The sequence below is a fragment of the Oncorhynchus tshawytscha genome, linkage group LG05, assembly GCF_018296145.1.
Source record: "Oncorhynchus tshawytscha isolate Ot180627B linkage group LG05, Otsh_v2.0, whole genome shotgun sequence".
In the NCBI taxonomy this organism is placed as follows: domain Eukaryota; kingdom Metazoa; phylum Chordata; class Actinopteri; order Salmoniformes; family Salmonidae; genus Oncorhynchus; species Oncorhynchus tshawytscha.
In genome coordinates, this window is record NC_056433.1 from 77,226,516 (window position 1) to 77,241,361 (window position 14,846).

The 14,846-nt window shown below is 49.6% G+C and overlaps 1 protein-coding gene across 1 annotated transcript in view; it reads right to left on the reverse strand.

Moving 5' to 3' along the window:
• LOC112237117 (low-density lipoprotein receptor-related protein 8-like) overlaps positions 1 to 14,846 on the reverse strand; it is a 385,638-nt gene that overhangs the window by 22,532 nt on the left and 348,260 nt on the right. Inside the window, exon 14 of the mRNA XM_042322397.1 lies at positions 5,906 to 6,047. Coding sequence (XP_042178331.1) covers positions 5,906 to 6,047 — 142 coding nt within the window. The remainder of the gene's footprint in view (positions 1 to 5,905; positions 6,048 to 14,846) is intronic.

The following is a 14,846-nucleotide window of genomic DNA, read 5'->3' on the forward strand; positions in this document are numbered from 1 at the left end:
GGCAGGTGTTAGTCATTGTCTCTGATTGGGAACCATATTTAGATAGCCTGTTTGGTGTTGGGTTTTGTGGGTGATTGTCTCCTGTGTCAGTGTTTTTTTATTTCACCTTTATTTAACCAGGTAGGCAAGTTGAGAACAAGTTCTCATTTACAATTGCGACCTGGCCAAGATAAAGCAAAGCAGTTCGACAGATACAACGACACAGAGTTACACATGGAGTAAAACAAACATACAGTCAATAATACAGTATAAACAAGTCTATATACAATGTGAGCAAATGAGGTGAGAAGGGAGGTAAAGGCAAAAAAGGCCATGGTGGCAAAGTAAATACAATATAGCAAGTAAAACACTGGAATGGTAGTTTTGTAATGGAAGAATGTGCAAAGTAGAAATAAAAATAATGGGGTGCAAAGGAGCAAAATAAATAAATTAATTAAATACAGTTGGGAAAGAGGTAGTTGTTTGGGCTAAATTATAGGTGGGCTATGTACAGGTGCAGTAATCTGTGAGCTGCTCTGACAGTTGGTGCTTAAAGCTAGTGAGGGAGATAAGTGTTTCCAGTTTCAGAGATTTTTGTAGTTCGTTCCAGTCATTGGCAGCAGAGAACTGGAAGGAGAGGCGGCCAAAGAAAGAATTGGTTTTGGGGGTGACTAGAGAGATATACCTGCTGGAGCGTGTGCTACAGGTGGGAGATGCTATGGTGACCAGCGAGCTGAGATAAGGGGGACTTTACCTAGCAGGGTCTTGTAGATGACATGGAGCCAGTGGGTTTGGCGACGAGTATGAAGCGAGGGCCAGCCAATGAGAGCGTACAGGTCGCAATGGTGGGTAGTATATGGGGCTTTGGTGACAAAACGGATTGCACTGTGATAGACTGCATCCAATTTGTTGAGTAGGGTATTGGAGGCTATTTTGTAAATGACATCGCCAAAGTCGAGGATTGGTAGGATGGTCAGTTTTACAAGGGTATGTTTGGCAGCATGAGTGAAGGATGCTTTGTTGCGAAATAGGAAGCCAATTCTAGATTTAACTTTGGATTGGAGATGTTTGATATGGGTCTGGAAGGAGAGTTTACAGTCTAACCAGACACCTAAGTATTTGTAGTTGTCCACGTATTCTAAGTCAGAGCCGTCCAGAGTAGTGATGTTGGGCAGGCGGGTAGGTGCAGGTAGCAATCGGTTGAAGAGCATGCGTTTAGTTTTACTTGTATTTAAGAGCAATTGGAGGCCACGGAAGGAGAGTTGTATGGCATTGAAGCTTGCCTGGAGGGTTGTTAACACAGTGTCCAAAGAAGGGCCGGAAGTATACAGAATGGTGTCGTCTGCGTAGAGGTGGATCAGAGACTCACCAGCAGCAAGAGCGACCTCATTGATGTATACAGAGAAGAGAGTCGGTCCAAGAATTGAACCCTGTGGCACCCCCATAGAGACTGCCAGAGGTCCGGACAGCAGACCCTCCAATTTGACACACTGAACTCTATCAGAGAAGTAGTTGGTGAACCAGGCGAGGCAATCATTTGAGAAACCAAGGCTGTCGAGTCTGCCGATGAGGATGTGGTGATTGACAGAGTCGAAAGCCTTGGCCAGATCAATGAATACGGCTGCACAGTAATGTTTCTTATCGATGGCGGTTAAGATATCGTTTAGGACCTTGAGCGTGGCTGAGGTGCACCCATGACCAGCTCTGAAACCAGATTGCATAGCAGAGAAGGTATGGTGAGATTCGAAATGGTCGGTAATCTGTTTGTTGACTTGGCTTTCGAAGACCTTAGAAAGGCATGGTAGGATAGATATAGGTAGAATCTCAATTCAACGGCTCAGACACAAGAGGTATGTGGCAGGGTCTACAGTCAATCACGGACTACAGGAAGAAACCCAGCCCAGTCACGGACCAGGATGTCTTGCTCCCAGGCAGACTAAATAACTTTTTTGCCCGCTTTGAGGACAATACAGTGCCACTGACACGGCCTGCAACGGAATCATGCGGTCTCTCCTTCACTGCAGCCGAAGTGAGTAAGACATTTAAACGTGTTAACCCTCGCAAGGCTGCAGGCCCAGACGGCATCCCCAGCCGCGCCCTCAGAGCATGCGCAGACCAGCTGGCCGGTGTGTTTACGGACATATTCAACCAATCCCTATACCAGTCTGCTGTTCCCACATGCTTCAAGAGGGCCACCATTGTTCCTGTTCCCAAGAAAGCTAAGGTAACTGAGCTAAACGACTACCGCCCGTAGCACTCACATCCGTCATCATGAAGTGCTTTGAGAGACTAGTCAAGGACCATATCACCTCCACCCTACCTGACACCCTTGACCCACTCCAATTTGCTTACCGCCCAAATAGGTCCACAGACGATGCAATCTCAACCACACTGCACACTGCCCTAACCCATCTGGACAAGAGGAATACCTATGTGAGAATGCTGTTCATCGACTACAGCTCGGCATTCAACACCATAGTACCCTCCAAGCTCGTCATCAAGCTCGAGACCCTGGGTCTCGACCCCGCCCTGTGCAACTGGGTACTGGACTTCCTGACGGGCCGCCCCCAGGTGGTGAGGGTAGGCAACAACATCTCCTCCCCGCTGATCCTCAACACTGGGGCCCCACAAGGGTGCGTTCTGAGCCCCCTCCTGTACTCCCTGTTCACCCACGACTGCGTGGCCATGCACGCCTCCAACTCAATCATCAAGTTTGCGGACGACACAACAGTGGTAGGCTTGATCACCAACAACGACGAGACGGCCTACAGGGAGGAGGTGAGGGCCCTCGGAGTGTGGTGTCAGGAAAATAACCTCACACTCAACGTCAACAAAACTAAGGAGATGATTGTGGACTTCAGGAAACAGCAGAGGGAACACCCCCATCCACATCGATGGAACAGTAGTGGAGAGGGTAGCAAGTTTTAAGTTCCTCGGCATACACATCACAGACAAACTGAATTGGTCCACTCACACAGACAGCATCGTGAGGAAGGCGCAGCAGCGCCTCTTCAACCTCAGGAGGCTGAAGAAATTCGGCTTGTCACCAAAAGCACTCACAAACTTCTACAGATGCACAATCGAGAGCATCCTGGCGGGCTGTATCACCGCCTGGTATGGCAACTGCACCGCCCTCAACCGTAAGGCTCTCCAGAGGGTAGTGAGGTCTGCACAACGCATCACCGGGGGCAAACTACCTGCCCTCCAGGACACCTACACCACCCGATGCTACAGGAAGGCCATAAAGATCATCAAGGACATCAACCACCCGAGCCACTGCCTGTTCACCCCGCTGTCATCCAGAAGGCGAGGTCAGTACAGGTGCATCAAAGCTGGGACCGAGAGACTGAAAAACAGCTTCTATCTCAAGGCCATCAGACTGTTAAACAGCCACCACTAACATTGAGTGGCTACTGCCAACACACTGTCAATGACACTGACTCTACTCCAGCCACTTTAATCATGGGAATTGATGGGAAATTATGTAAATATATCACTAGCCACTTTAAACAATGCTACCTTATATAATGTTACTTACCCTACATTGTTCATCTCATATGCATACGTTGATACTGTACTCTATATCATCGACTGCATCCTTATGTAATACATGTATCACTAGCCACTTTAACTATGCCACTTGGTTTACATACTTATCTCATATGTATATACTGTACTCGATATCATCTACTGTATCTTGCCTATGCTGCTCTGTACCATCACTCATTCATACATCCTTATGTACATATTCTTTATCCCCTTACACTGTGTATAAGACAGTAGTTTTTTTTTGGGAATTGTTAGTTAGATTACTTGCTCGTTATTACTGCATTGTCGGAACTAGAAGCACAAGCATTTCGCTACACTCGCATTAACATCTGCTAACCATGTGTATGTGACAAATAAAATTTGATTTGATTTGATTTGGTCTGTAGCAGTTTGGGTCAAGAGTGTCCCCCCCTTTGAAGAGGGGGATGACCGCAGCTGCTTTCCAATCTTTGGGAATCTCAGACGACACGAAAGAGAGGTTGAACAGGCTAGTAATAGGGGTGGCAACAATTTCGGCAGATAATTTTAGAAAGAAAGGGTCCAGATTGTCTAGCCCGGCTGATTTGTAGGGGTCCAGATTTTGCAGCTCTTTCAGAACATCAGCTGAATGGATTTGGGAGAAGGAGAAATGGGGAAGGCTTGGGCGAGTTGCTGTTGGGGGTGCAGTGCTGTTGACCGGGGTAGGAGTAGCCAGGTGGAAAGCATGGCCAGCCGTAGAAAAATGCTTATTGAAATTCTCAATTATGGTGGATTTATCAGTGGTGACAGTGTTTCCTATCTTCAGTGCAGTGGGCAGCTGGGAGGAGGTGTTCTTATTCTCCATGGACTTTACAGTGTCCCAGAACTTTTTTGAGTTAGTGTTGCAGGAAGCAAATTTCTGCTTGAAAAAGCTAGCCTTGGCTTTTCTAACTGCCTGTGTATAATGGTTTCTAGCTTCCCTGAACAGCTGCATATCACGGGGGCTGTTCGATGCTAATGCAGAACGCCATAGGATGTTTTTGTGTTGGTTAAGGGCAGTCAGGTCTGGGGAGAACCAAGACCTTTGTGCCACACGGGACTGTTTCGGGTTTACACGGTTGTTGTTTTTGTAGTTTATTCATGTATAGTTTTCTTATTAAAAACAAACATGAATTTCAACCACGCTGCATTTTGGTCCTCCTCTCCTTCGACGGAAGAATCCCGTTACAGAATCACCCACCACAACAGGACCAAGCGGCGTGGTGACAGGCAGCGGCAGCAGGAGCAGCGCGAGGAGTACTGGACATGGGAGGATGAGTTGGATGGAAAAGGACCCTGGGCACAGCCTGGAGAATATTGCCGCCCCACAGAAGAGCTGGAGGCAGGGAAGCCCGAGAGTCAGCCCCAAAAATGTCTTGGGGGGGGGCACACAGGAAGAAGGGCGAATCCAGGTAGGAGACCTGCGCCAACAGCTTTCCAATTCATCCCACAGGTGTTCAAGAAAAGCCATTTCTGTATGGACTTTGCTTTGCGCACAGGACATTTTCATGCTGAAACAGGAAAGGGCCTTCTCCAAACTGTTGCCACAAAGTTGAGAGCACAGAATCATCTAGAATGTCATTGTATGCTGTAGTGTTAAGATTTCCCTTCACTGGAACTAAGGAGCTTAGACCGAACCATGAAAAACAGCCCCAGACCATTATTCCTCCTCCACCAAACTTTACAGCATTTGAGGCAGGTAGAGTTCTCCTTGCATCCGCCAAACCCAGATTCGTCCGTCGGACTGCCAGGTGGTGAAGCATAATTTATCACTCCAGAGTACGCATTTCCACTGCTCCAGAGTCCAATGGCGGTGAGATTTACACCACTCCAGCCGACGCTTGGCATTGAGCATGGTGATCTTATGCTTGTGTGTGGCTGCTCAGCCATGGAAACCCATTTCATGAAGTTCCCGACGAACAGTTCTTATGCTAACATTGCTTCCAGAGGCAGTTTGGAACTCGGTAGCGAGTGCTGCAACCGAGGACAAACGAGCTACGACAAACTGACTTGGAAAGCTGGCATCCTATGACGGTGCCATGTTGAAACTCACTGAGTTCTTCAGTAAGGCCATTCTACTGCCAGTGTTTGTCTATGTAGATTGCATGTCTGTGTGCTCAATTTTATACACCTGTCAGCAACGGGTGTGACTGAAATAGCCGAATCCACTCATTTGAAGGGGTGAACACATGCTTTTGCATATATAGTGTATTTTCCAGTGTCGCAGACAGACACACACATTAATATTGACACTTGACCCATTTCTCTCAGGAAAAATAACATACAGGTAGTGTTCCTGTGTTCTATCAAAAAAACACTACAAAATAAATACTGTGTGTATGAGCATGTATGTGTGTACATATACATGTCTGTCTCTCACCTTTGGGTTGGCGTAGTTCGTGGAACACCACAACATCTAGAGGGTTATTGAGGTGTTCTGCTAGCGTAGCCACATCGTGTCCTGTTAGCCTGTTAGCGCTGTAGATAGCCTCATCCTCCAGGTCTGTCCAGTACACACGGTCCTGCAGGGAGACATGGGGATGGTTCAGTCCTCAACCCACAACACATAAGCAGTTGTTTTCTATGACGTGTGAGGCAGCGAGACAGGAGGCTGTGCAATCACAGTAAGTCAGGAGAGACAATATCAAGATATGACATTACAGTAAGTGAGCTGGAGAATAATATATCTGTTGTTACAAAGCCTGCAGACAGATTGGCCGTTATTGTTGTCATTGTCAATACACAGGCAGATCGCTCAAGAGTGACTTTGAAATTGGACGTCTAACCACGTCCTGAGGACATCGGGAAAAGTTGGCTTGAGTTTTAATCAATACAATCTAATCCTAACACTAAACATGTTGGATACATTCTACCACCAAAATCTACAGTTTTAAGTAGCCTATCACACTTTGTGGAGCACCACAACATCTAGAGGGCTATTGAGGTGTTCTGCTAGCGTAGCCACATCATGTCCTGTCACCAGACACTGAAGGAGGTCCTTTCCAACAGGTATAAGGGAACACCAGCGGTTGACATTGACCTCCATCAGTACATTTAACACAATGTAATGGCTTTTCTCCACTCATCACCAGTGGGGCAATATTCAGCAGCAGTCCACAGGGACCCAGACCAACCCTAGACATAAGACCTCTATTTACAACTTTTCATTACTTTCTGTCTATCGCCCTCTTTCTCTTTCCCTCAACTCGCCTCTCTCTCTCATCTAATGCCATCTTATCAGCCTGTCCTCCAGTGATACCATAGCAGCATGAGCGGAGGCTGAGGTGATAGTTCCATGGTTGCTACGGCAACCTTAGATCCATCTGCTACCACGAGCAAACATGAAACGAGGTGTGAGAGGAGCGACAGAGAGAAATTTAGATGAAGATAGAGCGAGAAGAGGGAAACAGAGAGGGAGAGAAGAGATAGAGAGCTAGATCGAGACAAAGAGACAAATAGACAGAGAGAGAATAAGATAGTTGAGAGAGAAAGAGATTGTGTTCGAGATATAAACAGAGAGAGATCATGATCGAGAAGTAGACAGAGAGAGATCGTGATAGAGAGATAGACAGAGAAAGAGATTGTGATAGTGAGATAGACAGAGAGAGAGATACAGACAGATCGTAATCGAGAGATGAATAGAGCGAGATTGTGATTGAGAGATAGACAGCGAGCTATCGAGAGAGCTATACAGAGAGAGAGCGATAGAGACACACACACAGAGAGTGAAAGAGAGGGAGACAGACAGACAGACAGACAGACAGACAGACAGACAGACAGACAGACAGACAGACAGACAGACAGACAGACAGACAGACAGACAGACAGTCCTAACAATGGCAGTCAAACACCCAAGCAGAAAATCACATTGTAGGATTTTTAATGAATTTATTTGCAAATTATGGTGGAAAATAAGTATTTGGTCACCTACAAACAAGCAAGATTTCTGGCTCTCACAGACCTGTAACTTCTTCTTTAAGAGGCTCCTCTGTCCTCCACTCGTTACCTGTATTAATGGCACCTGTTTGAACTTGTTATCAGTATAAAAGACACCTGTCCACAACCTCAAACAGTCACACTCCAAACTCCACTATGGCCAAGACCAAAGAGCTGTCAAAGGACACCAGAAACAAAATTGTAGACCTGCACCAGGCTGGGAAGACTGAATCTGCAATAGGTAAGCAGCTTGGTTTGAAGAAATCAACTGTGGGAGCAATTATTAGGAAATGGAAGACATACAAGACCACTGATAATCTCCCTCGATCTGGGGCTCCACGCAAGATCTCACCCCGTGGGGTCAAAATGATCACAAGAACGGTGAGCAAAAATCTCAGAACCACACAGGGGGACCTAGTGAATGACCTGCAGAGAGCTGGGACCAAAGTAACAAAGCCTACCATCAGTAACACACTACGCCGCCAGGGACTCAAATCCTGCAGTGCCAGACATGTCCCCCTGCTTAAGCCAGTACATGTCCAGGCCCGTCTGAAGTTTGCTAGAGAGCATTTGGATGATCCAGAAGAAGTTTGGGAGAATGTCATATGGTCAGATGAAACCAAAATATAACTTTTTGGTAAAAACTCAACCCGTCGTGTTTGGAGGACAAAGAATGCTGAGTTGCATCCATAGAACACCATACCTACTGTGAAGCATGGGGGTGGAAACATCATGCTTTGGGGCTGTTTTTCTGCAAAGGGACCAGGACGACTGATCCGTGTAAAGGAAAGAATGAATGGGGCCATGTATCGTGAGATTTTGAGTGAAAACCTCCTTCCATCAACAAGGGCATTGAAGATGAAATGTGGCTGGGACAATGATCCCAAACACACCGCCCGGGCAACGAAGGAGTGGCTTCGTAAGAAGCATTTCAAGGTCCTGGAGTGGCCTAGCCAGTCTCCAGATCTCAACCCCATAGAAAATCTTTGGAGGGAGTTGAAAGTCCGTGTTGCCCAGCAACAGCCCCAAAACATCACTGCTCTAGAGGAGATCTGCATGGAGGAATGGGCCAAAATACCAGCAACAGTGTGTGAAAACCTTGTGATGACTTACAGAAAACGTTTGACCTCTGTCATTGCCAACAACGGGTATGTAACAAAGTATTGAGATAAACATTTGTTATTGACCAAATACTTATTTTCCACCATAATTGGCAAATAAATTCATTAAAAATCCTACAATGTGATTTTCTGGATTTTTTTTCTCAATTTGTCTGTCATAGTTGAAATGTACCTATGATGAAAATTACAGGCCTCTCTCATCATTTTAAGTGGGAGAACTTGCACAATTGGTGGCTGACTAAATACTTTTTTGCCCCACTGTAGATCTTCTGCACAGATTCGGTCAGACCTGGGCCCTAACAGTAAATCTCAGTAAGACCAAAATAATGGTGTTCCAAAAAAGGTCCAGTCACCAGGACCACAAATACAAGTTCCATCTAGACACCGTTGCCCTAGAGCACACAAAAAACTATACGTACCTCGGCCTAAACATCAGCGACACAGGTAACTTCCACAAAGCTGTGGACAATCTGAGATACAAGGCAAGGGCCTTCTGTGCCATCAAAAGGAACATAAAATTCAACATACCAATCAGGACCTGGGAATAAAATACTTAAATCAGTTATAGAACCCATTGCCCTTTATGGTTGTGAGGTCTGGGGTCCGCTCACCAACCAAGAATTCACAAAATACGCCAAACACCAAATTGAGACTCTGCATACAGAATTCTGCAAAAACATCCTGTGTACAACGTAAACCAAATAATGCATGCAGAACAGAATCAGACCGATACCCACTAATTATCAAAATCCATAAAGGAACATAAAATTCTACAACCACCTAAAAGGAAGCGATTCCATAACAAAGTCATCACCTACAGAGAGATGAACCTGGAGAAGAGTCCCCTAAGCAAGCTGGTCCTGGGGCTCTGTTCACAAACACAAACACACCCCACAGAGCCCCAGGACAGCAGCACAATTAGACCCAACCAAATCATGAGAAAACAAAAAGATAATCACTTAACACATTGGCAAGAATTAACATAAAAACAGAGCAAACTAGAATGCTATATTTGTCCCTGAACATAAAGTGCACAGTGGCAGAATACCTGACCACTGTGACTATGCACAGACTCAGTGAGCATAGCCTTGCTATTGAGAAAGTCCGCTGTAGGCAGACCTGGCTCATAAGACAAGACAGGCTCTGTACTCACAAAATGAGGTGGAAACTGAGCTGCACTTCCTAACCTCCTGCCAAATGTATATATATATTTCTGTACCCCTTTTTCTCCCCAATTTCGTGGTATCCACTTGGTAGTTACAGTCTTGTCTCATCGCTGCAACTCCCGTACAGACTCGGGAGAGGCAAAGGTCGAGAGCCGTGCGTCCTCCAAAACACAACCCAACCAAGCCACACTGCTTCTTGCCACAATGCCCACTTAACCCGGAAGCCAGCTGCACCAATGTGTTGGAGGAAACACTGTACACCTGGCGGCAGTGTCAGCGTGCACTGTGCCCGGTCCGCCACAGGAGTCGCTAGTGCGATGGGACAAGGACATCCCTGGGGGCCAAACCCTCCCCTAACCCTAACATTCAAAGGCCATTTTCTCAAAAGTGAGGTTTCAAGTTTATCAACTCTCAAAGCAGAATTACTTTCCCATTGTTCCTCAAATGCAGTGTCTGATATACCATTTTGTAGCTCGGTGTCTCAATTTGAAATGCTGCTACATAAGACCGAATCATGGCGGTCGGTCACAAATATCATATCATGGCTAAATACAGTGTTGTAATAATGTGCAAATAGTTAAAGTACTCTCTCTCCATCCCTCTCTTTCTCTCCATCCGCCTCTCTCTCTCCATCCCCCTCTTTCGCTCCATCTGCCCCTCTTCCTCTCCATCCGCCTCTCTCTCATCCCCCCTTCCTCTCCATCTGCCTCTCTCTCTCTCATCCCCCTCTTCCTCTCCATTCGCCTCTCTCTCTCTCTCCATCCCCCTCTTCCTCTCCATCTGCCTCTCTCTCTCCATCCCCCTCTTCCTCTCCATCTGCCTCTCTCTCTCTCCATCCCCCTCTTCCTCTCCATCTGCCTCTCTCTCTCTCTCTCCATCCCCCTCTTCCTCTCCATCTGCCTCTCTCTCTCTCTCTCCATCCCCTCTTCCTCTCCATCTGCCTCTCTCTCTCTCTCTCCATCCCCCTCTTCCTCTCCATCTGCCTCTCTCTCTCCATCCCCCTCTTCCTCTCCATCTGCCTCTCTCTCTCTCTCCATCCCCCTCTTCCTCTCCATCTGCCTCTCTCTCTCTCCATCCCCTCTTCCTCTCCATCTGCCTCTCTCTCTCTCATTCCCCTCTTCCTCTCCATCTGCCTCTCTCTCTCTCATTCCCCTCTTCCTCTCCATCTGCCTCTCTCTCTCTCTCATTCCTCTCTCGCCTTCACTCCCTTCCTCCTTCCCAACTCCTTCTGTTTGTTTATAGGGCACAGATACTGCATTGCAGCCGTGTACAGACACCACTCTGGACCTAACAGTGAGATCAAGGTGGGTCTTTCAAATCTGCAGGCTTAACCCCTGAGACGGCCAAATCTCCCAGGCTCTTAACCTTGATCAGTCCTTAACATTACCTACCATGACACTCCACAATTCAATACTGGTCCTGGATCAGCTCAGCTCTGCTCACATTTGTCTATTCATGACATGACTTATAGTCATGTCATGAATAGACATCGTCCCTATAGGAAAGGTGCAATGAGCTGTAAGGTAGGGCTGATATCCATTGTGCAGGGTGTCAGCTAGATGACAGTGAAGTCTAAGCCTGGAGGGTTACGGGTTCTTTCAGATAAGCCATCTAGACCAGGAGTGCATTCACACGCCCACAATAGCAGATTAGGGAAGAGGTATTGCACTCATCTGCCGTACATTATCTCCAATCCACCCCTGTACAACACCTGTCAGTCTGTCACCCTACCCTGTCTAACTGTCTGCTCAGCCCTCATTCGCACTCCATCTAATCAGTCCACTCCTTCTCTCCAGCCCAGCCCCACTCCCTCTCTCCAGCCCAGCCTCACTCCCTCTCTCCAGCCCAGGCCCACTCCCTCTCTCCAGCCCAGGCCCACACCCTCTCTCCAGCCCAGGCCCACTCCCTCTCTCCAGCCCAGGCCCACTCCCTCTCTCCAGCCCAGGCCCACTCCCTCTCTCCAGCCCAGCCCCACTCCCTCTCTCCAGCCCCACTCCCTCTCTCCAGCCCCACTCCCTCTCTCCAGCCCAGCAGACAGCAATAAAACTAAGATGGCCCCAGGGAGGAGAGTGGAGGTGGGTGCAGTCGTGTGGAGAATCCTGCCCTGTCGGTGGGCCTGTTAGGGGGCTAGGCTGTGATGTATAACCCTCTACCCCTCCATCCTCCACGGCCCTGCGGTACTGAAGACCATGGCCAGGTCTGGGTCCTGACTGGCTACTGCAGAATTAACACAGTGCTGGAGGCCATTCATCTAGAGTGTTATAATTGCTGCCTCACAGAGCATGGGACAGTGGTCTCTCTAATACATATACACGCAGGCAGGCAGGCAGGCAGGCAGGCAGGCAGGCAGGCAGGCAGGCAGGCAGGCAGGCAGGCAGGCAGGCAGGCAGGCAGGCAGGCAGGCAGGCAGGCAGGCAGGCAGGCAGGCAGACAGACAGACAGACAGACAGACAGACAGACAGACAGACAGACAGACAGACAGACAGGCAGGCAGGCAGGCAGGCAGGCAGGCAGGCAGGCAGACACACACTCTGGACATGATGGATTTCCCCACTGAAAGAATGTCCCCAGGTCCCCCTCTGTGTGTACCCCCCACCACCACCATATTACCACTGATCTACTGGGATCTCTTAGAGCAGCCAGAGCTCTGTTATCTCATCCAATCCTCTGACTTCAATACCCATTATTACTTCCTTTAGTTCTTATTGGTCATTTCCCTTCCTCGATCAATTCTGTATACCACTAATCTACCATGCCTGACTCATAGAGGCTCTTCCTGTGGCGTTGACACCGCAGCTGTTGAAAGACAACACCGGTATCATGTCAAAGTCTCACACCACTGTGCCCTCCTTGCTTACCCCTCTGACACTCTCCTTTCTCCACCTAGGACCAGATCACTTTCCCCCTCCTCCCCCTCTGTGACTCGATTCCTTCCACCCTCTCCCCCTCTTCCCTCTCCCTGTGACTGTCCACTCCCTCCTCAGCCCTCTCCCCTCTCCCTGTGGCTGTCCACCCCCACTCCCTCCTCAGCCCTCTCCCCCTCTTCCCTCTCCCTGTGGCTGTCCACTCCCTCCTCAGCCCTCTCCCCTCTCCCTGTGGCTGTCCACCCCCACTCCCTCCTCAGCCCTCTCCCCCTCTCCCCTCTCCCTGTGGCTGTCCACCCCCACTCCCTCCTCAGCCTTCTCCCCCTCTTCCCTCTCCATGTGGCTGTCCACCCCCACTCCCTCCTCAGCCCATCTCTCCCTCTACTTGCTCCTGCTCCTCCACCCTCCTCTCCCATCTCCCCCTCTCTCAATTCAATTCAATAGGTTTTATTGGCATGGGAAATATGTGATAACATTTCCAAAACATATGAAGTAGATAATATACAAAGTGAAACTATCCATCCCATCCTGCTCCCCCCCTCTCCTTCCTTCTCCATCCCATCCTGCTCCCCCATCTCTCCTTCCTTCTCCATCCCATCCTGCTCCCCCCTCTCCTTCCTTCTCCATCCCATCCTGCTCCCCTCCCCTCTCTCCATCCTTCTCCATCCCATCCTGCTCCCCTCCCTCTCTCCTTCCTTCTCCATCCCATCCTGCTCCCCTCCCCTCTCTCCATCCTTCTCCATCCCATCCTGCTCCCCTCCCCTCTCTCCATCCTTCTCCATCCCATCCTGCTCCCCTCTCCTCTCACCATCCCATCCTGTTCCCCTCCCCTCTCTCCTTCCTTCTCCATCCCATCCTGCTCCCCTCCCCTCTCTCCTTCCTTCTCTATCCCATCCTGCTCCCCTCCCCTCTCTCCATCCTTCTCTATCCCATCCTGCTCCCCCCTTTCTCCATCCCATCATGCTCCCCCTCTCTCCTTCCTTCTCCATCCCATCCTGCTCCTCCCCTCTCTCCATCCTTCTCCATCCCATCCTGCTCCCCCTCTCTCCTTCCTTCTCCATCTCATCCTGCTCCCCTCCCCTCTCTCCATCCTTCTCCATCCCATCCTGCTCCCCCTCTCTCCTTCCTTCTCCATCCCATCCTGCTCCCCTCCCCTCTCTCCATCCTTCTCTATCCCATCCTGCTCCCCTCCCCTCTCTCCTTCCTTCTCCATCCCATCCTGCTCCCCTCCCCTTTCTCCATCCCATCATGCTCCCCCTCTCTCCTTCCTTCTCCATCTCATCCTGCTCCCCTCCCCTCTCTCCTTCCTTCTCCATCCCATCCTGCTCCCCCCTCTCCTTCCTTCTCCATCCCATCCTGCTCCCCTCCCCTCTCTCCTTCCTTCTCCATCCCATCCTGCTCCCCTCCCCTCTCTCCTTCCTTCTCCATCCCATCCTGCTCCCCCTCTCTCCTTCCTTCTCCATCCCATCCTGCTCCCCTCCCCTCTCTCCATCCTTCTCCATCCCATCCTGCTCCCCCTCTCTCCTTCCTTCTCCATCCCATCCTACTCCCCTCCCCTCTCTCCATCCTTCTCTATCCCATCCTGCTCCCCTCCCCTCTCTCCTTCCTTCTCCATCCCATCCTGCTCCCCTCCCCTCTCTCCATCCCATCCTGCTCCCCTCCCCTCTCTCCATCCCATCCTGCTCCCCCTCTCTCCTTCCTTCTCCATCCCATCCTGCTCCCCTCCCCTCTCTCCTTCCTTCTCCATCCCATCCTGCTCCCCCCCCTCTCTCCTTCCTTCTCCATCCCAGCCTGCTCCCTTCCCCTCTCTCCTTCCTTCTCCATCCCACCCTGCTCCCCTCCCCTCTCTCCTTCCTTCTCAATCCCATCCTGCTCCCCTCCCCTCTCTCCTTCCTTCTCAATCCCATCCTGCTCCCCTCCCCTCTCTCCTTCCTTCTCAATCCCATCCTGCTCCCCTCCCCTCTCTCCATCCTTCTCCATCCTATCCTGCTCCCCTCCCCTCTCTCCTTCAATCTCCATCCCATCCTGCTCCCCCTCTCTCCTTCCTTCTCCATCCCATCCTGCTCCCCTCCCCTCTCTCCATCCTTCTCTATCCCATCCTGCTCCCCCCCTCTCTCCTTCCTTCTCCATCCCATCCTGCTCCCCTCCCCTTTCTCCATCCCATCATGCTCCCCCTCTCTCCTTCCTTCTCCATCTCATCCTGCTCCCCTCCCCCTCTCTCCTTCCTTCTCCAT